The sequence below is a fragment of the Atheta coriaria genome, unplaced genomic scaffold (assembly GCF_025399875.1).
Source record: "Atheta coriaria isolate IRGN ID8LTWV9N9 unplaced genomic scaffold, Caltech_Dcor_3.1 hic_scaffold_5_pilon, whole genome shotgun sequence".
Lineage (NCBI taxonomy): Eukaryota > Metazoa > Arthropoda > Insecta > Coleoptera > Staphylinidae > Dalotia > Dalotia coriaria.
In genome coordinates this window covers 1,734,591-1,758,252 of record NW_027045447.1, presented here as the reverse complement: position 1 = coordinate 1,758,252, position 23,662 = coordinate 1,734,591, and the positions used below count along the sequence as shown (strand labels likewise).

The following is a 23,662-nucleotide window of genomic DNA, read 5'->3' as shown; positions in this document are numbered from 1 at the left end:
CAATAACCTATGATTTAAAAAGATTATGAAGAGACCACATAGTGAATAAAAAGAGAAAACGATTGAGGAATTACAATTTGAAGGAAATCGTGCGAGATAAGTTCAGAAGAAGGCAAATTCAGCGTGTAATGCGCAACGCTGATGAAGTCGAAAACGAAGGGACGCTTCACCGCAGTTGGCACGCCGATAAAGAAGGGTTCTTCCCTTTAAACATTAAGTAATTCACTGATTGCAAACGCCATTTTGTCTCATGTACATATATTTAACAAAATACACACCCTACTGACGTTTTTATACGTTTTAAATAAAAAAATATTTTTTTCAGTTGCTTAAAGTACGTAGATGATGTTCCTGGGAAAAAGTAGCGTAAAAACGTTCGATAGTCACTTGAAGACGCTGAAGTATACACTGCGCTTCTTTACGAGGTACGAGGAAATCGAATTTGGACGGAAACGAGATTTACTCACTCTTGAAATCACATTTTACTCATACCTACCCCTATAACTTTAAAGCAGATGTCAAAATTCTACAATAGCTGCAACTACACCTAAAAAAATATGATGAATATATCTATAATTTAAAATTGTCGGCCATTACGAAATTATAACACTCGAATGACATCGCCCCATGACTCTTCATGTTTCAATTAGTGAATTAAAACGTAATTTGACCAAGCGAGCGACTCTTTTCAGCACGCACTCTTGAATGAAATTGTTTGCAACCCAAATGTCGCCTTGTGACTCGGTGCTTTGATTAAAAAGCTGTCTTGTCATCAGATTACGAAATCGCCAATAGGCTTCTGGGCCTGCGGGGTGTACACATCCATACATTTCATCTTTCATCTGCTCTTGCGTCTCCTGCGACCCAATCGCAATTCGCCGAACGGAAATGTAAAATAACTTAATATTTCATGCATAAATTCACAATCAGCACGCGCGCGCGTTTGCGGTTATGAGTTACGATCTTAATAGCGCGATATTCACAGCTCACAGCATCACAGAATCACGCATAAATTTATTTTACCCTCATCCGCTAACGACACATTCGCATCATTTAAAAATTTTTTTTTTCTTTGCATAGAAAAAATATTATTCACAAATGAATGTGAATTTCAATGTGAATGTTGAAAGAAACCCTTTTGGTTTGATTTGCGTGCGCGGGACGAATGCACTTTGCTCGTTAAAATATTGCAATTAAGACCTCGGAGAACGATCGACGCTGAAGAACAAACACATGAAAAATTGCGAGCGCGATTTAAATGAATATTACAGTGGCACGCCGCGAAACGTACGCACATACACACGGCCGCAATTTCATCTGGCTATTTCTCATTCATCAGCGGCGCCTGTTTTAACGCTCGCGCTTTCAGTGTGTGTTGGGATGCATACGGAAGGAAATCCAAACGTCGGCAGTCATTATAGTTGTGCAATCTTGGTGGTGGCATTCTCATTTCGGTGCTTTCAGTGATGCAGGGCTCTCAGATAATTATTTCTTTTCTGCGTTTTGCAAACGCACCGCAGAAAAAAAAATCATTAAAAATGAATGGGTGCTAGTTGCATATCAAAAATATATCAAAAACACTTGATAATCAACTTGAATTTCAGTTTTTAAAATTAAATTGTCATCCACTTAAAAGAAACAATGATATCTTTATTATTATGGATATAAATATTATGTGAAGTGGTAATTGATAAGATTAGGAGTATTTAGATAATGTTTCAATTGCGTGTTTAGTGTAAATAAAAATTAAAACATTTTTTTGTATTTTTCTTTCAATTTTTTTCATTTTTTTCATCAAAAAACACCAAAAATCACTCACAAGTTATGTTTACACTGACATTTAAACTTAAATGACTTAACAAGATAATATACTATTAATTTAATGATAAACTTGTGGATTATTATTAATTATTGACTATTAGATAATTAATTTCATGCATTTCATGCGCGTAATGCACATAACTCATAATTATTTGGCGTAAACAACTTGAGATTGCTCTGCTTTGTACATCAAGTGCAGAATAACAATGTTTATGATATTATTACTACTGCGACGTTCTATTTACGCTGATTGAATATCAGGGACAATGTATAATGCTTATTTAAGCTTACCTCCAACAACATCAACATCAACATCATCATCATCTCGATTGACCCTTTTTTATAACGTTGGATCACGCAATGCTTGCGTGTTTTATATGTGTTATTATTTATTTATGGTGGGCAATTGCTCTGGAGTTAATGTAACAACTGATCTATGCCTCCAGCCCCCTAATGTTTAACAATTTGTTGCTCAAGTACTTCGCGAATTTAGTTTTGGAAGTTATTTTTGCAGTTGCTTTTGTTGTTTGTTACGAGAGTGTTGTTGAATTTAAAATTTTAAAAATTTTTGCTTTATTGTAAGATGTGGTTTGTGCTTGGTGGCTTACTTGCTTGCGTCTTGGCAGTGTTTTATATTTATGTGAAACAATGTCATAGTTATTGGGAAAATAATGGTGTACCATACAAAAAACCAGCATTTTTCTTTGGGAATATGAAAGAATGCGCATTTGGAAAAAAGACACTGTTTCAGGCATTTGGAGATGTTTATAAGTAGGTACATAATTATTTTATATATATTTAAAATTGTGTATAATAATGTAATGTTTTTTGTAGATCATTCAAAGATTGTAAATATGTTGGATTTTATAAATTTCTGGACCGTGCTGTGATTATTCGAGATCCAGATCTGTTGAATGAGATGTTAGTCAAAGATTTTCAGCACTTTTCTGACAACGAAATCGTCGGTGATAAGGATATTGATTATATTATGTCAAGGAATATTTTTGTGCTTAAAGGACACGAATGGAAATACACGCGTTCGTTATTAACACCAATGTTTAGCAGTGGAAAAGTATTTTATTCAATATTCAAATAATATTTCTTTATTTTATGTTAAAAATAAATAATTACAGCTAAAATTCATTTTTCCACTTTCTGAAGAAGTGGCTCAACGCATGACAAAATACATCCAAAAAGAAATAGATGCCAATCGAGGACAATGCATGGATGGAAAAAATTTATGTCAAAGATATACAATCGAAAATGTAGCAAATTGTGCTTTTGGAATTGATGCCAAAGCATTTGAAGGCGAATCAAAGTTCTTCATGGTCGTCCAAGACTTCAATGACCAATCATATTTAAACGCGATGAAGTTTATGCTGGTGTTTTTATTCCCTGGATTAAATAAATTCCTAAAAGTTAAATTCTTCAAAGATGAAGTTGAAGATTATTTGACTGCTGTAGTCGGGGAGACGATAAAATATCGCCAAGAAAATAATATAATACGTAATGACTTCCTGGATCAAATTAGAGCTTTAAAAGACAAATCAACAGAGTATCCGTTTACGGATCGTGATGTGGTCGCACAGGGAGCTGGATTTTTCATTGACGGCGTTGAGACGAGTTCTCTTCTTGCTAGCTACGTTCTTGCCGAAATAGCTTTCCATCCTGAAGTGCAAAAGAAAGTCCGTGAGGAAATCCGCAAGGTCAAAGCTGCACATGGTGGAGAAATAACGTACGAAGGTCTTCAGGAGATGACATATTTGGATTGTGTTATAAATGGTAAAAAAATTTATAAAAATAATCACAAAATTCACAAAAATTGATTTTGAATTATATTTTAGAAACTTTACGATTGGATAGTCCAGCTGGTGGCTTATTAAAAGTCTGTACCAAAACATACACTCTTCCAGAAGTAAGCAAGACAAATAAAACTCGTCTGGTGTTAAACCCTGGCGATACAATTTATGTACCAATCGACGGCTTCAATTTCAACCCGGAATATTTTCCTGACCCGAAAGATTTCAAACCGGAGAGATTTTTCGAAGAAAACAAAGATAAATTGGTAAAAAACACGTTTATTCCGTTTGGACTCGGACCACGACATTGTATTGGCATGCGTTTTGCATTATTACAAATCAAATTAATTGTGAGTGCAACAATTGGTAATTATCAAATTGATATCAACAAGAAAATGTTACCTTATGAGGTGCATCCGATGTCATTTATGAAAGCACCTTTGAATGGTTTCCGGTTTGATTTCAGTAAACTTCCACATTAAACCGTACAGATTTTTATAAATAAATAAAACATATGATTGATAATTTTGTGTATCATTTTAAAGTGCAAGTCATCCTGATATTTATAATTGTCAATGTATTGAAGTGCTAATATTAAGTAGGTACTAATTCAATATAATTGCCATGTAATGGTGATATGTAATGGTGACTAGCGGATTACATAAATTTACTCTTGTTAAAAATTGCGTGTTGGCAATTGGTATTAATCTAATCGTGTCAACTTGTAGCTGTTACTATACTCGTAAAAACACAAGTGATGAAGCAACATTTACGATCTGTATATAAACAAATGATAATGCTTAGAGTTTAGTAACTTGCAGTTACAAATACAAAAAGTCAAGATGTGGTTTGCACTTTGTGCACTTTTGGCTTGCGCCATAACAACATTTTATATTTATGTCAAACAATGTCATAATTATTGGGAGAAGAAAGGATTACCGCATTTGAAACCTACATTTTTTGTTGGTAATTTAATTGATTGTGTGACTGGAAAGAAAATTCTTTTTGAAGTCATTACAGATGTTTATAAGTAAGTAAAAATTAAAAACTAAAAAATTTATTTTTTATTTATTATTATTGTTTGTTTATATTACAGTAAATTCCCTGATTGCAAATATGTGGGATTTTATAAATTCTTGAACCGTGCGGTGTTAATACGTGATCCAGAGTTGATAAACGAAATGTTACTCAAAGATTTCCAACACTTTGCTAGTAATGATATAGTGGTCGATGAAAAAATTGATTATATCATGTCGAAGAACATTTTCGTGCTCCGTGGACACAAGTGGAAGGCAACCAGATCCCTAATGAGTCCGATGTTTACCAGTGGTAAACTAAAAAATATTTTCCCACAATCCAAGATGGTTTCCGAACGTATGGCGAACTACATCGGCAAAGAAATCGACGCAAATCGTTCAAAATGCATCGAAGGCAAAGCACTATGTCAAAAATACACCATTGACAATGTAGCATCAGTTGCCTTCGGTCTGGATGCGAAAACATTCGAAGGCGAAACAAAATTCAAATTAGTTGCGGAAGCTTTTGCGGACAAATCCTACTGGAACGCGATTAAATTCTTATTAATCTTCATGTTTCCCAGTTCAAATAAAGTGCTGAAACTTAAAATCTTCAGGGAGGAGATAGAAACTTATTTAACCGGTGTGGTCAGTGAGACATTGAAATATCGCAAAGAAAATAACATCGTACGAAATGATTTTCTCGATCAAATCGCTGCGTTGAAGGAAAAATCGGTTGATTTTCCATTCACTGATCGTGATATTGTCGCGCAAGGCGCCGGATTTTTCCTGGATGGTGTTGAGACTAGTTCGAATGTTGCCAGTTATACTCTATCAGAACTCGGGAGGCATCAAGATGTTCAGAGGAAACTTCGTGAAGAAATTCGAAAAGTTAAAGCTGCGCACGGTGGAGAATTAACGTACGAAGGACTTCAGGAGATGACATATTTGGATTGTGTTGTAAATGGTAAATAATTTATTTTTTTATAAAAATTTTGCGATTTTTAATTTTTAATTTATTTTTAGAAACTTTGAGAGTAAACAGTCAAGTCGGTGCATTATTCAAACGCTGCACAAAAACTTACACACTTCCCGAAGTCAGCGAAACAAATAAAACACGTATTGTATTAAATCCTGGTGATGCAGTCTTGGTACCAGTTGATGCTCTTCATTTCGATGCTAATTATCATCAGGATCCGGAAGTGTTCAAACCCGAACGATTTTTGGATGAAAATCGTGATACAATGACCAAAAACGCGTACATGCCTTTCGGATTAGGACCTAGGCATTGTATAGGCATGCGTTTTGCACAGTTACAAATCAAATTGATTGTAATTGCTGTTATTGAAAAATATCAACTGGATATCAACCAGAAGATGTTGCCTTGGAAGATGCATCCAACTGCGTTTTTCAAATCACCTTTGAATGGCTTCTGGTTTGATTTTAGCAAAGTTCCTGAAGATGCAAAGTAAAAAACATGGTTTACAAGGTCATCCACTATAATATTAAATATTATTATGTTATTATTATGCCCGCATAAACACGTAATACCAATTTATTTAGAGTTGAGTTTTGACTTGTGACTCGAGTTGAGGTTGAACTTAATTTAGCCTATCTAATCTCCCTGCCGCACCATTTGATTCGTTACATTCGCTTAACACATGATTAATAGAAATATTCGGTCATTTGTTTTGTAGTACCAGTTGAAACATTAGTTGTGTTGTGATCGCGTGTTATACACAACGTTAAAATGTGGCTTGCGCTCGGGGCACTTTTGGCGTGCGCCATTGCGACGTTTTATATTTTTGTTAAACAATGTCAGAGTTATTGGGAAAAGCGTGGGGTTCCCTTTGATAAACCAATGTTTTTCTTTGGTAGTATGTTGAATACTACACTTGGAAGGGAGACATTGTTTCAGACAATTACAAAAATTTATAAGTAAGTTTTTTTTGTAAAAAAATTTTTTTTTGCATTTTTTGAATATTTTGTTGTTTTAGTAAATTTCCTGATTGCAAATACGTTGGGTTTTATAAATTCCTAGCTAATGCTGTTATTATCCAAGATCCAGACTTGTTAAACGAGATGCTAGTCAAAGATTTCCAACATTTTTCGGATAATGAAATCGTAGTTGATGAAAAAGTCGATTATATTATGTCGAAAAATCTTTTTGTGCTCAAAGGACACAAGTGGAAGTCGACGAGGTCATTATTAAGTCCAATGTTTAGCAGTGGGAAGGTTTGTTATTATATTATTATTAAAAAAATTTAAAAAATTGTAGAATTTTTTTTTTAATTTTAGCTAAAATACGTTTTTCCACTTTCAAAAGAAGTCTCCGAACGTATGACAAATTATTTAAAAAGAGAAATAGAATCCAATCGTGGAAAATGCATAGACGGAAACACATTATGTCAAAGATTCACCATTGATAATGTAGCATCATGCGCCTTCGGTCTAGACGCAAAAGCATTCGAAGGAGAAACAAAATTCACGATGATTGTAAAAGGCTTCAATGACGCATCATATATAAACGCAATTAAATTTCTACTAATCTTCATGTTTCCAAAGTTAAACAACTACTTAAAGATTAAATTTTTCAAAGATGAAGTTGAAACATATTTAACCGGTGTAGTCGGTGAGACTTTAAGATATCGCAAAGAAAACAACATAAAACGCAATGATTTCCTCGATCAAATCGCTTCGTTAAAGGAAAAATCGATGGAATTCCCATTCACTGATCGTGATATAGTCGCACAGGGTGCTGGATTCTTCATTGACGGCGTTGGTACGAGTTCAGGTTTCGCGAGTTATGTTCTAACGGAAATCGGGCTTCATCCGGAAGTGCAGAAGAAAGTACGTGATGAGATTAAAAAAGTCAAAGCTGCACACGGTGGAGAATTAACATACGAAGGACTTAGTGAAATGACATATTTAGAATGCGTAATAAACGGTAATAAAATATTTTATTTTTGAAAAATGGATAAAAATTAATTTTTTTTGAAATTTTTAGAAACTTTACGAATGGATAATCCAGTGGGAGGCATGTTGAAAGTCTGTACAAAAACATACACGCTTCCAGAAGTCAGCGAAACAAATAAAACTCGTCTGGTGTTAAATCCCGGCGATGCAGTCATGGCCCCAGTTGACGGATTCAACTTCAATCCGAATTATTTCCCTGACCCACATAAATTCAAACCCGAACGATTTTTGGACAAAAATAAAGATGATTTGATAAAAAATACTTTTATTCCGTTTGGTATGGGTCCAAGACATTGCATCGGCATGCGTTTTGCTTTGCTACAAATTAAAATGATTGTCGTGTCTACAATCGAATGTTATCAACTGGATATTAATGAGAAGATGCTGCCACTTGAAGTTCATCCAACTGCGTTTCTGAAAGCACCTTTGAAAGGCTTCTGGTTTGATTTTAGTAAACTACCAGAATAAAAAATAAATTAAAAACTAATTTTTTGCTTTATATCTGTTAATTTTGTTGTTATGTAAGTTCTATTAATAAATATATCAGACATGCGCAATCGCTGAGTGTTTGAGTGTTTTATTCATTAATTTAAACTACGTTGTATTTATTTATCTGGTTAGTATTCGTTTTGCTCTCGGCGGTCGCACACATAATCGAAAATGTGGTTTATACTGGTTTCACTTTTATCGTGCGTGATTGCGACGTTTTATATTTACGTTAAACAATGTCATAATTATTGGGAGAAACAGGGTGTGCCATATGTGAAACCAACGTTTTTCTTTGGTAATATTAAGGATACCGCGCTGGGAAAAAAGACTCTTTTTCAAATCATCGCTGAAATTTACAAGTAAATTTAAAAAAAAATTTTTTTAAATTTTGTTTAATTTTTTTATTTTATTTTAGTAAATTCCCGGATTGTAAATATGTCGGAGTTTACCAATTTCTGGAACGTACAGTAGTTATCCGTGACCCCGAATTAATTCATGAAATGTTAGTCAAAGATTTCGCGCACTTTTCTGACAATCCAATGGGTGTAGATGAAAATGCTGATTATATAACAGCGAAAAACTTGTTTTTCCAAAAAGGTGACTCGTGGAAAGCAACCAGACCTTTATTAACTCCAATGTTTAGCAGTGGTAAAGTAATAACTTCTATTTGTTGATATTTTGTAAGTATTTTATTAAATTTGTTTCTTTTTTGTTAGTTAAAGTATATTTTTCCTTTCTCGGAAGAAGTAGCGCAACGCATGATAAAATACCTCGCAAAAGAAATCGATGCAAACCGAGGAAGTTGCATGGACGGTAAACTGTTGTGTCATAAATATACGATTGATAATGTTGCGTCATCAGCATTCGGATTAGATGCGAAGGCGTTTGAAGGTGAAACCAAATTCAGAATGGTTGTTCAAGGATTCAACGATGTTTCATTTCTAAACTCAGTGAAATTTTTGTTATTGTTCATGTTTCCTAATTTGAACAAATTTTTAAAGATTAGATTCTTTAAAAAAGAAGTTGAAGATTATTTGACAGAAGTAGTGAGTGAGACATTACGTTACCGCAAAGAGAATAATATCGTACGAAATGATTTCTTTGATCAAATCGCTGCATTGAAAGAAAAATCAACAGAAATTCCGTTTACTGATCGTGATGTTGTTGCGCAAGGCGGAGGATTCTTTGTGGATGGTGTTGAGACGAGTGCTAGTGTTGCTAGTTTTGTTCTAACTGAAATCGGGCTTCATCCAGAGGTTCAAAAGAAAACTCGTGAAGAAATTAAAAAAGTTAAAGCCGCGCATGATGGCAAATTAACTTATGAAGGTTTAAATGAAATGCATTACTTGGATTGTGTTATAAATGGTAAATAATTATTATTATAAAATTTTTCTTTTTTAATTTTTTTGTTTTTTAGAGACTTTCCGAGTGGATAATCCATCTGGAGGCCTTCATAAAATGTGTACAAAGACTTATACGCTTCCTGAAGTAAGCGAAACAAATAAAACTCGTCTGGTGTAAAACCCTGGTGATACGATTATGTTACCAATTGACGGTTTCAATTTCAATCCTGATTATTATCCAGACCCGTACGAGTTTAAACCGGAACGATTTTCTGATGAAAATAAAGATCAATTGGTGAAGCATATATTTATGCCGTTTGGTATGGGACCTAGGCATTGCATTGGCATGCGATTTGCCATAATGCAAATTAAATTGATTGTTTGTGCTGCCATTGAGAATTATCAATTGGATATAAATGAGAAGATGCTACCGATTGAAGTTCATCCGGTTTCGTTTTTGAAGACACCTTTGAAGGGATTTTGGTTTGATTTTAGTAAACTGCCAGAAGAAGCGTAAAAAAATGTAATGCCATTTTATTACTTTCATTTGTGAATACGTAATCCATTGTATATTTAGAAATATTTATTTATAAACTTTACGTGAATATTGGATTTACAATTTTATATGTAGAGTTAACATGTTTCGCCCTGAGGGCATCTTCATAATGTTTATAAAATTGTAAATCCAATATTCACGTAAAGTTTATAAATAAATATTTCAAAATAATGCTATTTTATAGTTTTATTATCTTTAAGTAGTTGTTTTCATATTATTGGCTATCATGTTATGTAAGTTCTATAAATAAATATACAGATGCAGTACATGTGATCAATTTAAAGTGAGTGTTACGCGTTATTAATTGATGTTTAAAAGCTATTTCCACTCTGCACTCAGTACTCAGCATTTTTCGTTTGACATTCGTTGGATGTGCTACGAATTACGAATTAATATTTCAAAATGTGGTGTGTGCTATTGATGCTTTTGGCTTGTGCTGTTGTGACGTTTTATATTTTTGTGAAACAACGCCATAGTTATTGGAAAAAACGTAATATACCTCATGAAAAACCAAAGTTTTTCTATGGTAATATGAAAGAGGTTGCTCTTGGAAGAAAAACACTGTATCAGCAATTTCAAGACATTTATAAGTACATAATTATTTGATTTGTATTTAAAATTGTGTAAAATAATGTAATATTTTTTGTAGATCATTCAAAGATTGTAAATATATTGGAGTTTATAAATTTCTGGACCGTGCTGTGATTATTCGAGATCCAGATCTGTTGAATGATATGTTAGTCAAAGATTTCCAGCACTTTACTGACAACGAAAGGTTCGCTGATTGATTATATCATGTCAAGGAATATTTTTATGCTTAAAGGTCACGAATGGAAATACACGCGTTCGTTATTAACACCGATGTTTAGCAGTGGAAAAGTATTTTATTCAATATTTAAATAATATTTCTTAATTTTATGTTAAAAATATATTTTTACAGCTAAAACACGTTTTTTCACTTTCTGAAGAAGTGGCACAACGTATGACAAAATACATCCAAAAAGAAATAGATGCCAATCGAGGACAATGCATGGACGGAAAAAATTTATGTCAAAGATATACAATCGAAAATGTAGCAAATTGTGTCTTTGGTGTAGATGCCAAAGCATTTGAAGGCGAATCAAAGTTCTTCATGGTCGTCCAAGACTTCAATGACCAATCATATTTAAACGCGTTGAAGTTTATGATGCTGTTTTATTTCCCTGGATTAAATAAATTCCTAAAAGTTAAATTCTTCAAAGATGAAGTTGAAGAGTATTTGACTGCTGTAGTCGGAGAGACTGTAAAATATCGCCAAGCAAATAATATAATACGCAATGACTTCTTGGATCAAATTAGATCTTTAAAAGACAAATCAGCAGAGTATCCGTTTACGGATCGTGATGTGGTCGCACAGGCAGCTGGATTTTTTCTTGATGGCGTTGAGACGAGTTCTGGTATTGCTAGTTATGTCCTAGCCGAAATTGCTTTACATTCTGAAGTGCAAAAGAAAGTCCGTGAAGAAATCCATAAGATCAAAACTGCACATGGTGGAGAAATAACGTACGAAGGTCTTCAGGAAATGACATATTTGGATTGTGTTATAAATGGTAACAAAACATATAAAAATAAATTACAAAATTCATTAAAATTGAATTTTAATTGTATTTTAGAATCTTTACGATTGAATAGTCCATTTGGTGGTTTATCAAAAATTTGTACCAAAACTTACACTCTTCCTGAAGTAAGTGAGACAAACAAAACTCGTCTGGTGTTGAATCCTGGTGATGCGATTTTTGTACCTCTTGACGGTTTACATTATAACCCAAAGTTTTTCCCCAATCCAACTGAATTTAAGCCAGAAAGATTTTTTGAAGAAAACAAAAATCATTTGACAAAAAACACATTTATTCCGTTTGGAATTGGTCCACGCCAATGTATCGGAATGCGCTTTGGTTTCTTACAAATCAAGCTGATTATCAGTGCAATTATTGCCAATTATCATGTTGATATTAACAAGAAAATGTTGCCATACAAGGCGCATCCAACAGCATTCCCCAAAACACCTCTAAATGGATTCTGGTTTAATTTTAGTAAAATTTAACAATTAAAATGAGAACATTTAACGTTTTAAATTCTATTGTTCAACTACGTAAAACATAAAATTGCATACTATGTTAAATACTTAGCAAACACATTTTGCGTGTACTGCAAGAAGCTGAAGAGTACCTGCAGAGCGAACGAAGTACTCTTGTGGGCTTGCTGACACCTCAACACCCGCTACACTGTTTTGAGTGAACTTGAATATAAAATTCTCTATTTTACTGTTTTATTCAAGCCTCCATTGTCATAAATCCTCAAAAGCAATAAAAATAATTGTAAAATTACTATTTTTCAATTTTTTATTCATAAAATTCTGATTTCTTAAATGAGCAAATGCAATGATTAGAATTAGTGCGCCATTCGTTGAAATAACGCGATGATGATAACGACATGCCATTATATCGTTATCTATAAAATACATCGCTCGACGCGAATCGAATTCCATTTGAGTCGCGTCGTGCTTTCAATGCGATTCCACATCACATCGCATCGCAGCCAGCAGCGACGGAAGAGCCTCCAGAAAACGCACAATATCTTTCGTCTAACCGCAGCTCTCATCCCCTTCAGCGCCCACCCGTCGCTTCCGCCCGGACCGCCTAACGCAACAATGATAAAATAAATTGGATTAAAGGCTGCTTCTTCTCCGCACTCGGCTTGCCTGCTCCTGCTAGTGACTTGTAGAGTTTTCACAATAGCTCATCATTTCGAAAAGTGCTGAATGCTTCCCGCAACCTCTTTTCCACGCCACCGAATTCTCATCCTTAGATAACACCAACATAAAGTTACATTTTCCGTGCGGCTGGGAAAGAATGTTTACGGACCTGTCATGGATTTTCTAAGAAAATGTCATGGGAAACAACGTGGAACCTGCAAAAATCCTTCTACTTCAACGCACACGGAAAGAAAACGATTTTCTCAACGCAGAGAAAGCACTTATTCAATTTCATCGGATGTACGTTAGACAACCAAGTATACATGTATATCACATAACTCTTTTCTAATACCCGGATTTCTATTGTAAATTATTATATTTCCACACCGGAAATGGGCGATCACAACATCTCAAAACAAATCGAGTTAAATTCCATCGAAAAATCATTGTGTGGGAGGCTGGAGGAAGCAAAACAATGCACGAACGTGAAATTCAATCTGATCAATCGCATAATGGCTGTCACAACACGCGCCACGTCAATTAAGTTAATGAGATTTGATGTACAACCACCAAACAACATTTAGCGTTCTTCCAACCCCTTTTAAAATTAACTAAATTCACTCAACGAATGGATTTTGAAGGGCAGATGTTCGTTTTTTCTTCTTGCGATTGTTTATTCACAAATTGCACGTCGCTGACAGTCATGGCGATAAAACAGATAAAATCTATATTGATGTCAAATGTTACAAGACATTGTTAACTTAATTGCGCACACGTGCAAACAAAGCTCATCATCAACATCATATCATCATTGTATAAATACTTGAAATATTTATTAGAAAACATCGGCCATTTTTGTTTTGGGCGGGTTTTAGTCATAAGGGATGATTTTTTCTGTCTTTACCCCAGGATTAGTAATGCCCAATGATTTTTTTATTTTATGACAGCCAGAAGGGGAACTTTGATGTTTTGCATGAACGCCGGCAACCAAATCAACACATGAATGACGAATGATGAATAATACGTTGCTTTATTCGTGTTTATAATGACATTTCACACCTTGCTACCCTTCAAAATTATGAACCCTCCCATTTTAGACCAGTAGCTAAACAAATATGTAATTATTTAGTTTATTAATAGTAATAATTATAAAATATTGTTTAAAATAAAAAAAATGAAAAATTATGTGAGATATTTGTGTGGATATCAAAAGAACACCTTTGATGCTCCAGCTTTCGGATTGGTGCCTGGTGAGGAGCTTTTCATGACGTCGTCGACGATTGGGCGAATGCAGCTTTTGAGTTTTTAATTCACGCACGTATCGTGCATGTTGATCCAAAGGTAAGGTAACCCCCGGCACATGAATATGAATAAAGACCGCTGTGATGAAAGCAAAAAAGAGTAAGAGAGCAATTGGACATTGCAGTTTGACTTAACGAGTTTCGAGCTTTGGCACCATGCTAAAAACCGAGAGGGAATATACCAAACGCAAAAGGTTTAATGAAGATGATAAAAATGGGAATGGGGGTCGTGTTTTGCATTTTTTTGCCTTTGAAGCTTCGGGTTGCGTACGTGGAACAGCACACCGCAAAAGCGTTTTGATTATGTGCGCGCAAAGGTTAAAAAGAAGCTCGCTGGAATTGTGAAACACAAAAAGTCGCGTACATTCCATGATGAAAACCTTTGATCTACATAATTATCAACACACATCTTTCTTGTTACAGTTGAAAACATGTCAAATCATGATTTTAACAATAATTACATAACTATCGTGATAAATTTATGAACAATTATTATAGAGTAAATAATCGAATGTAATAGTTCGCGGAGTTAAACGACGCAGCACGCAACGAATGTAATTAGTAAAATATTTGCGAAAATATGACAGCGACGTGTCAAGCGGGGTTGGCAGGCGAAACGCGTGTGCGGTAAAAGTACGTGTCTCCGGCAAATTCGGGCCTTTTCCCGACGCGCGCGCGGAGTTTCGCCCTCGTTGCGCGCCCGGCCCGTAATTTCAACAAGTTGCTAACAATGTAACTAAGTTAATTACAGATTAGGGCGTCACACGCGCACAGATTCGCACGGGAATGAGGGGTTGCGCGGCGGCGCGTGTGCGAACGACGCTGCCTCGCGGCGATTCTCCAACATTCTCCAAACGCTAATGTGCCTGGAACAATGCTAAGAAAGATTATTACGCGATTATGTCACGATTCTTCAACGCAAAATTTCACAGGGTGCAAAAGTAGGCATTTTGGGAGCAAAAATGTGTTTTTATATTTAGTGGACGTGATTTGAGGTTAGATTTTAGGTTATATTCACGAATTAACGGATATAACTCCTTCTATTGTTTTAAGAACAATGCTAAGATGTTTTATTACATGTTTAATCACGATTGTTCGACGCAAAATTTTATAACCTAAAAATTGTCATTTTAAGTTCGAAAATTTATTTTTACGATTTTGAGACCAAGTTTTAGATTATATTTAATGCTATATTAACAAATTTATCATTAAACAAGATCATAATAGTGATTATTGCATAATTATGTCAAGATTTACCTACATAAAAATTTATAACCTGAAAAAATTGTCATTTTAGTGAAAAAAATTATTTTTAGGCTTACTAGACATGATTTGAGGTTATATTTCAGGTTATATCGACAAATTATTGAATATGCATGGTTATAACTTTTGATAATGTTTTAGGAACAATACTAACGATGATTATTGCTTGATTTATCTTCACAAAATTTTATAACCTAAAAAATTTGTCATTTTAAGTAAAAAAATAATTTTACGCTTATAGGCAAGATTTGAGGTTATATTTTTAGTATATTGATAGGATATGATCCAATTTGGGTGTCCGCTTCCTTTTTCGAAAGAAATCCGAGACGGTTATAAGTTATAACCTTGTTATTTTATAAGTCCTGTCGGGATATCTCGATGTCTGGATGCGACGGATACTTATTGGCTCAACTTGTGATATTTGACATCCAATTTTCTCCAATTGCATTTGTAGTTTTGCGTGAATCATCACTACTTCCAAAAAAACAGTCAATAAAAAAGATTTAAATGAAAATTTTAACAATTATTGATTTTTAAGACAAAATATTAATGAGAACAATAAATGTGGTGATAAAAAGTTAAATAATTGGTGGTCTGAGAATTTGGCAAAGGGTGAGAAGTTCAAGAACCAACTCAACTTGATTGAAATAATTAAAAGTTTTCTTATTCGCGCCACGAATTTGTATCTGATTTTAATTGCTTAGATTATTGCTCTTCATTATTTTACTTTTTTATACTAAAGAATTATAAATTGACGAACAGGAACATGGAGAAATTGAACATCGTGGATTGACGAATGGACGGATATACAGGAACATGATCACTGGCAATCGCTTTAATTCGACTTATTTGCCAGATCCGCCACGCCGCCTCCCGACGTGCAGGTTGCCGGAATGCGTGCCTCGTGACTTCCGCAGCGGCGGCGCGCATTTAAATTGCAATCATTTGTTTCGGAAATGAAGCCGGCGCGTGTTCGAATTCGCGGTGAGCTTGTTACGCAGCGCCGTCGTCTGATGATGAGGAAAAAGATATGGGAGATAAATCGAGGCTTATGTCATTTGCGCATAAATACTTCAAAATTCAGAAAAAAAGGGTAAAATCAAAAATAATGACGGACTTAATTCGAATTGCTGGGTTTATGTCTACTGAACGAGCTTTGTGTGAGATCTCTCCGAGTTTGATCTTACTCGTATCTTATTTATTTATCTCGGAAATCACTAACGACGTGATAATACATTCTTTTGATCGTATATTAAATTTTTCTGCGCGCATCGCTTACCTTCTTTATAACATCTTTATTTTGTGCGTCGGTGATCTCCCCCTAAACCTAAACGCGATGACTTGACGCTCATCCTCATCATCTTCGCCCGCCCGCCGGTTTCTTTTGATTATTATTTATCATCTCCAAGCGATATCGAGTTACCGTTCGCGTTCGTATTCTAGATTTTCGCCTAGTGATGAGTTCGTTTCATGTTCCACACACCAAGCGCTCTTCTTCGGCTTCCTTTGAATAAATAATCAGTGTCGTGACTTCTTCAACGCCGCCGCTTTAGCGTTAATTACTGCTTTAATAATGCCATCATAATTTACTCAACAAAAATTAAAAAATTATCAAAATAAAGTTAAATCAGTCAAAAATAAGTTTTGGAAAAGTTTAAAATAATTAGTTGTTTACTTGTTGTTGTAATTAATGAATGTTCAACGTTCAATTAATTTGTTATTAGTGCTGATAAATTAACGATTTTATATAAATCGAGCAAAGTTTGCGTGTGCCTGACGCCGAGCGCATTGTAAAACGTTCGTTTCGTTTGACAAGCGAAAACGGTCTAATTTATTAGCGCGATTACACGTTTAATTAAGTAATTTGTTCATCGATTAGTTATTTGGCTGCATGGCTACACAGTTGATCGAGTTTTCGGCTGTGTTTCTGATTAATTACTAATCGGCAATTTATAAGCACTAACTAATGTTGGAGCACTTGTTTGTTCACCTGCAATTTACAACTAATCAATTTAACAATTACTCCAACTCCTAAAACACAAAAAATATAAATATGTAAATAAAAAAGACTAATACTAGAAAATTTTAGTTGAGTGCTACCCCAGTCGCCACCTAGAGGTGAAAAGTGAAAGTTGACTGAATCTCACCAATCTACTACTGAATCTAGGAACATCGCTCGATATCTACTACCCGTTTAGAAAACATCTCTGAATTCCAGCGGTACTGAAACTGTTTTTTCCTTCGGACTTCTTAAAAATTGCTTGATAAGTAAAAATTATCTTTCCCCGGCACGTAATTTATCCGCTCGTTTGGAAATTTGTGCGCTTTCAATTAATTCCGCGCGCGCTTTTGATGTGCTGCAACCATACGAACGCAGCAATTTGCGCGAGATGAATATGAATATGAAGAAAATTGAAAATCCTCGTTTCTTCGGCGCGCGCGGGCCTGCTTAAAACGATTTGCATGATTACTGAAAAGGCCGCAAAAGGGGCGAAATGATGAGACGACTAAACTGGACCGCATGAATGGAAATATGCGAAACGTTCGCAGTCGCTGATGATGACAGGAGAGAGAGTCGCACAGGACTATCATAAGCGTAAAAAGTAATTTACCACTGAGGAGGCGGGCATTAAGAACGAGATAGGCTCGGAAAAAGTTACTTCATTTAGAGCACAGCGCTGCGTTTGCATTCAAGAGGATACAAGCATTATAAAACTGCGATGCGATAATCGGCAAGGATGCGCGTTCATCATTCACATGCTTAATACTTTGAAAGCTTGTAATTCATCGGTGCCATCATTAGAATCAGTGTAAATAAGATTTTATTTGAATGTTTAGATGCCAGCCACAGACTACATCGTTATAATTGAGTTTTTTCGTTAAAATTTCTTGAAATTTCAAGCACTGAACAAACACAATTGAATTATTTGTGTAAACTACTTCACACCAATCACAATACAGTTAAGTACTTATTTAAAACCATTGTGACAAATTGTTGCAGTGGAATTACAATAATTGCGCGCAAATTATTCAGAAAATTGTTGAAAAAGACTCGAGGAACTCGCTTGAATCTAAACAAAACATAATTTGTATTCACTGCACTATTTCACACATAATTCAGCAATCGGCGGCGTTGGTGAATTTGTCGTTTAAGCACATTTTAGCATTTTGTATTTAAAGTTAATCCCTTATAAGATATAGAAAGCTTTGAACGAGTAAACATATTTGTCGAAATTATATTTATGTATTTAAACGGTGATGAAATGAAATGCAGAAATCGAAATATCCAACGAAAGCAGAAGCGGAAAGCTTAAATTTTCCTTAAATTCATTTAACGCTCACAGCCGCAAATGCGCAGCATTTTCAATTTATCCGTTTCGTGTCGATTATATTATGAAATACGCTCTTAATGTGTGACAAATGCGAATGGGATTAATGCGGCTCGTAATTTAAATAACAAGCAAATTGCTGATTGAGCAAAATAACTAAGTAACCCAACGACAAGTGTAAAAAATAAATAATTTAATATTCCATTCAATAAAAACATCAAATTGCATTTTAGTTGAAAAATAAATTAAGCAAATTATTCACTACACACACAGAAAAAATTTTGAATTTTTTGTTGTCACTTCCGCTGAATTTCAAGCAACAAAAAAATCGCAGCCATTTATTTATTCCTTGTGAGTGACAGAGTGACAGCGAAATACACCGACAAAATTCGCCAAAGCCACAAAAGACTATTAGTAATAATAGATGGCTATTTGCAATAATGTGAGGTGTGAGGCTGACATCTGAGAGTTGGCGAATTCTTTTTCATCACTCAGGCGACCAATCAGATGCAAGCACACCGCAGACATTATGGCCGTGTGAATTTTTAATTACGCGCCCGGCCCACAGCCTTTTGTTTGTCTTCACCGATGCGGTGCACGCATTCAGAAGCGCGGTGAGTATTCAAGATGGTCGCAAGGGGAGAAAATCCACTTAAAACACATAAATTTACCAAAATTAATCAAATAACAGAATAAAGGATAAAGGAATATAAATTTCGGGTGTAATTACAGGCCAATTTACAGTGCAGTTTTAATTAAAATTGTTTCCGAAAACAAGGTAGACAACAACAAAGACATTGGAGGTCATTCCAATTAGGCAACTAAATATTTGACTGTTATTGTCAAAATACGTCGACGTGATTAGGGATTACTGGTGGAAAGCGATAGCAAAACTAGACTGCTCCCAGCCGGAAGAGAGAACGATGTGGCGTCGCGACGCCACCGCACACACACACCTACACCCAGCCATCACTCCTGTAAGCCCCGCCTAGTACTAACCGGTTGCAGCATGTTGATATTCTCTAAAACTTCATGGTATTATATTACGTATAGCAGGCGAACATAAGGTTGAGTTTGCTTTGTGGTAGGAAATGGTGGATGCGCGCGCATGAATCCAATGAGACCATTGGAGGCATGCTCACTCCCCGCCTACGTTCCCCGTGGACCGAGGGGTCCTTTCGCTGGATAATCTTCGTAGGGGAGAGTGTGTGTGGCGCGCGCGGACGACGCACCGGGTACCGGAGGTCCTTTTCCAAATTGGAGTCGTCAGTTTGCAGCAACATTCGCTCACGAGCGGTCCAAGGCCTAACTCTTGTCAGCATCGGTGACAAAAGGGCAAAATTCTACAATTGTCTAACGAATTTACTTAACTAATTATTATTTATTAACAAGAAAAAATAAACAATGTGTTCATATTAATAATTTGCTATAATTGTGATAGTGTTGAATTGACTTTGGACATTTTTTTAAGAATATTCAACGAAAAAAGTGAAAAAAAAAGTGTAAAATGATGAAAATCTCGGAAAATCGTCTTCCGTCGCTCGGCTGACTCCAAGTCCGTCGGGTGTCGCACCAAAACACATCTCCAGCAGTGCGTCGTGCAATCCAACTTGTGAAAAATGAACAATGACAGTTTAGAAGGTACCGTGCACGTGACCGCGCCGAGTATTCTCAACAAACCGTCACAGACAATGCCGCAGCGGTCACCGTTCGCCATCCAGGAGTTGCTGGGTCTGGGCGATTCACACCATCATCGGTCACCCGCCGCTGCAGTGTCGGCGATCACGCCCAACATCTACAACCCGCATCAGCGGCATATGCAAGTGCCGACATGTTTCCCGTCCGAGCATACCTTCAACCATCACCATATGACGATGGCGGCGAGCCGGATGGCGTATTTCAATGCGCAGGCAGCGGTGGCGGCGGCGTTCCTACCGCATAACATCGCTGCCGCCGCCGGGATGAATGGAACACCTGGTGGGGCATCACCGGCGACGGTTCTTGGACTGGCTGCACACGCGCAAGGTACTAATTCAGGTAGGATTAGTTTATATAATGTGTAATGTGTGTTTTATCCGACGGAGAAGAAAATTACATAAATTTTTCGATGTTAACACCTTGAAAGCGTGGTAATTCGATAAATTTCCTGTTTATTTTATTCACATTCGTACAATTTACATAAATTGTTATGCTTCACGTGCGCCTGCATTGTGTTTATAAGAAAAAGAGAAACGTAGACAATTAAATTGGTCGTGAGGGCTGCGCACAGACATTTAACGCGCTGATGCTAGCCGTAACGAAGCCACCAGTGTGTTATAACAGGCGTAAACTAAACAATTACGATTGTTGAAAAGTGTGAAAATTTTTGTAGAGTCATTTCACGATCCAGAGCACATACACACGCAGAACGTGATAATTTACAACGGTTTTTAACTACAAATTAATTCATCATCGTTACAATTACAATTAAATTGAAGTTTTAAATTTTTAAAACAATTTTTTTCGTCTGTGGAATGGAGTTGAAACTGTAAATTTATAAAACAAATGGTTATTAAATTTGTCACTTCACTTGCAAGCATGTGTGGCGTTTACACGTCTATTATCCCACGTTTAATTTCGCAACAATCGGACAACAATAAAAAAGTAATTACTTACGGCGCGCGCGCGCCGTGCCGTCGCGAAAAAAAAACGCAATTCAAATTCAAATTCGAATTCTCTCCACACTCTCACACACATACACTTATAAAACGCGCACATTCACACGTAGTTAAAATAAATTGTGCATTTTTTGTTCGGTGAGTTGGTTTTTTTTCTGCACGCGCCTTTTAATCAACAATCCGAAACTGTTGCCACGTCCGGGAGCTCATCGATTTGTTGCCTACGACTTTAAAACAGCACTGTGCCCACCGAGGGCCCGAATTCAACTTCCAGCCTCCACAACTGCACGCCGGGCGAAAACCGGCTCGGCAGCGAAATATTCGTGGATTTGCACCTCGGTTATATATTTTTTTGCGCGCTTTTGTCTTTATTCGAGCGCTATGCCAATTTTATGTGTGGCTGTGTGTGTGTATGTTGGGGTTTGTATGAGTTGGTGCCAACACACGCACCCCCTCTTCGCGCTTCGCGCCTCGCGCATTCTGCATTCGGGGAACAACCCCGGCAAGCGCAGCTTTTTCGCTCGCACCCGCAGATATTCCCCGGGCACCCGGCAGCGCTGGTGGCTGTGGCGAACGCTTTGTGCGCTTGTCACCAACGGATCATTCGCGTCTGCCTGCCGTGCGCGTTACGGGCATTACTACTAACTCATGCATAGCTTACCATCTACCATATGAGACCAAAACCATCAAAAACTCTTTTGTACAAATAAAAAACAACATAAAAATATCTAAAAATTTAAAACTGTCTTAAAAATTATAAATTTATTTGATTTGGTTTAAAAAATTAAAATTAATGATTTTTGAGAGAAATATGTTTCGGAACACTTTGTATGTCCCCATAGTATATGTATGAATGTCTGGAACGCAAAGTGGGTCCGCGTTTGCTCCCCGCTCCCTAAAAATCCCTCGACAATACCAGCATACCAAGCGCAAGGCAGCCTGGAACCAAATAACGATCTAAATTTAGACGAAATCATCAAGTTATTAGCGATTAACCTCCGCACAAAACAAAAAACTCCACCTAATAGATTAGAATTGAGGTTAGTGCAACTGTGTCCACGGAAGGAACTAGCGTTCATCTATGCGCGTTAAGTATTAAAAGGGTTGCAGTAGAGAGTCTCCGCGGAATGCAAGGGCTTTGCTCTACGTGCGAAATTAGCACTGGAATGATTAATACTCTACGAGGCACGTTACGAGTGTGGCTCGAAATGAGTTTGGCGCACACACACACACACATACATGCGGATGCATTCCACCAAAGAAAAGGGGGGCTAATTAACGACACGAAATTCCTTCAAGATTTTTTTACGTTTTCACGCGCACGACGCGCGGAGGAAAAGAGTTGAGTGTGCACAACCCCGCGAGGAGAGAAGGAGTTGTATGTTGGGGTGAATACACAAGGCGAGAGAGGTAACGCTCTCGCACCTCGCTATTCATGCTGTCTGAAGGCATTACCATTGCACACACGTCACACACCGGCGCAAAGATTTGCTCTCTCGCGGCAGCCGCGCACGGCAATTCAATGGCAGGAAGTCCCCCGCCCTGCACTTGACATGTGCTAAGCTGTTCACACGTTCTATTGCCTCTCCTCGTCTCACCTGATGATGAACACCATGGGCCTAAGGCCGCATTTTGCATTTCATTGATGATGTGCGTCGGTATTCATCTCGCGCGAATATTTCTTAGGAGTTATGAAGTGCTCGACGCGATAACGCACAATGGCCCAAGACATGGGCATGAATGAAGGTGAATTATTTCAGGTACGCGTTGCTCATAATAAGAAAACGAGCTGAAATAAGTGCACGGATAGATTTCTAAGTTGAGATTGCGGTGATCAATATTAGTTTATCCAGGTGTTGAAATTTTAAATGTTAAACTTAAACGTTTTGGATATAAAAAAAGGAGTAGGCAACCCATGTAGCAAATTGCAGTACAATGTGACAAAAGTGACAACACTTTTTTCTTTTGTTGCGTTCAAGTCACAACAGATAAATGGTGCATGTGCAACTGTAACGGGATGCGGTGTGACAGTGACACACGACACCTGAATTGGAAAGATGTTCCGCACTTAGAAATCTTTCAAGGGGATCTAATAATCCATTTAACAACACAATGCGGATACTATTTCAATACGTTACAACTTGCAACCGCTTAGGATGTGCTATGGGTCAGATTAGCAATGGGTATATTGATCAGGGTAGTCGGAAGTAATACTAACCTCAAAATTTTAACATAAAATTTTTTATTTTTAATTTTCTTGATTTGTTCTTAATGTTTATGTGTAATTAAATGATTTTGTTGGTGAATACCAAGCTGGTAGTATTTTCTATGGGCCTGTTTAGGCAATATATCTGTCAAACCTCGCTGGGTATATATGA

At 36.4% G+C, this 23,662-nt stretch overlaps 4 protein-coding genes and 1 long non-coding RNA gene across 7 annotated transcripts in view; all 5 read left to right on the top strand.

Moving 5' to 3' along the window:
- The first annotated feature begins 2,253 nt into the window (after positions 1 to 2,253).
- LOC135792049 (uncharacterized) lies at positions 2,254 to 6,194 on the top strand. The gene is made up of 8 exons (XM_065302675.1): positions 2,254 to 2,592; positions 2,656 to 2,893; positions 2,955 to 3,603; positions 3,666 to 4,101; positions 4,349 to 4,362; positions 4,425 to 4,650; positions 4,717 to 5,603; positions 5,663 to 6,194. Exons 1-8 carry the CDS (start codon positions 2,405 to 2,407, stop codon positions 6,106 to 6,108), a joined length of 3,084 nt encoding a protein of 1,027 aa, XP_065158747.1. The 5' UTR covers positions 2,254 to 2,404; the 3' UTR covers positions 6,109 to 6,194.
- Positions 6,195 to 6,311: 117 nt separating this feature from the next.
- LOC135792087 (probable cytochrome P450 9f2) lies at positions 6,312 to 8,169 on the top strand. The gene is made up of 4 exons (XM_065302705.1): positions 6,312 to 6,574; positions 6,634 to 6,871; positions 6,935 to 7,583; positions 7,644 to 8,169. The coding sequence occupies exons 1-4, from the start codon at positions 6,387 to 6,389 to the stop codon at positions 8,078 to 8,080; spliced, it is 1,512 nt and encodes a 503-aa protein (XP_065158777.1). The 5' UTR covers positions 6,312 to 6,386; the 3' UTR covers positions 8,081 to 8,169.
- Positions 8,170 to 8,238: 69 nt separating this feature from the next.
- LOC135792048 (probable cytochrome P450 6d5) lies at positions 8,239 to 12,366 on the top strand. Its single transcript, XM_065302674.1, has 8 exons — positions 8,239 to 8,460; positions 8,517 to 8,754; positions 8,818 to 9,466; positions 9,621 to 9,959; positions 10,395 to 10,590; positions 10,650 to 10,785; positions 10,941 to 11,589; positions 11,653 to 12,366. Exons 1-8 carry the CDS (start codon positions 8,273 to 8,275, stop codon positions 12,081 to 12,083), a joined length of 2,826 nt encoding a protein of 941 aa, XP_065158746.1. The 5' UTR covers positions 8,239 to 8,272; the 3' UTR covers positions 12,084 to 12,366.
- Positions 12,367 to 13,845: 1,479 nt separating this feature from the next.
- LOC135791963 (uncharacterized) lies at positions 13,846 to 14,513 on the top strand. Its single transcript, XR_010548164.1, has 2 exons — positions 13,846 to 14,075; positions 14,161 to 14,513. It is a non-coding gene; the product is annotated as an uncharacterized lncRNA (long non-coding RNA).
- Positions 14,514 to 19,847: 5,334 nt separating this feature from the next.
- LOC135791962 (visual system homeobox 2-like) overlaps positions 19,848 to 23,662 on the top strand; it is a 37,623-nt gene continuing 33,808 nt past the window's right edge. For 2 of the 3 annotated variants that reach the window (XR_010548163.1, XM_065302576.1), the window contains exon 1: positions 19,848 to 20,664. Coding sequence is in view for 2 of the 3 variants with exons in the window: in XM_065302576.1 (XP_065158648.1) it covers positions 20,247 to 20,664 (418 nt within the window). In the remaining variant the exon portion in view is untranslated. The remainder of the gene's footprint in view (positions 20,665 to 23,662) is intronic. The other variant, XM_065302577.1, reaches the window with a different exon arrangement.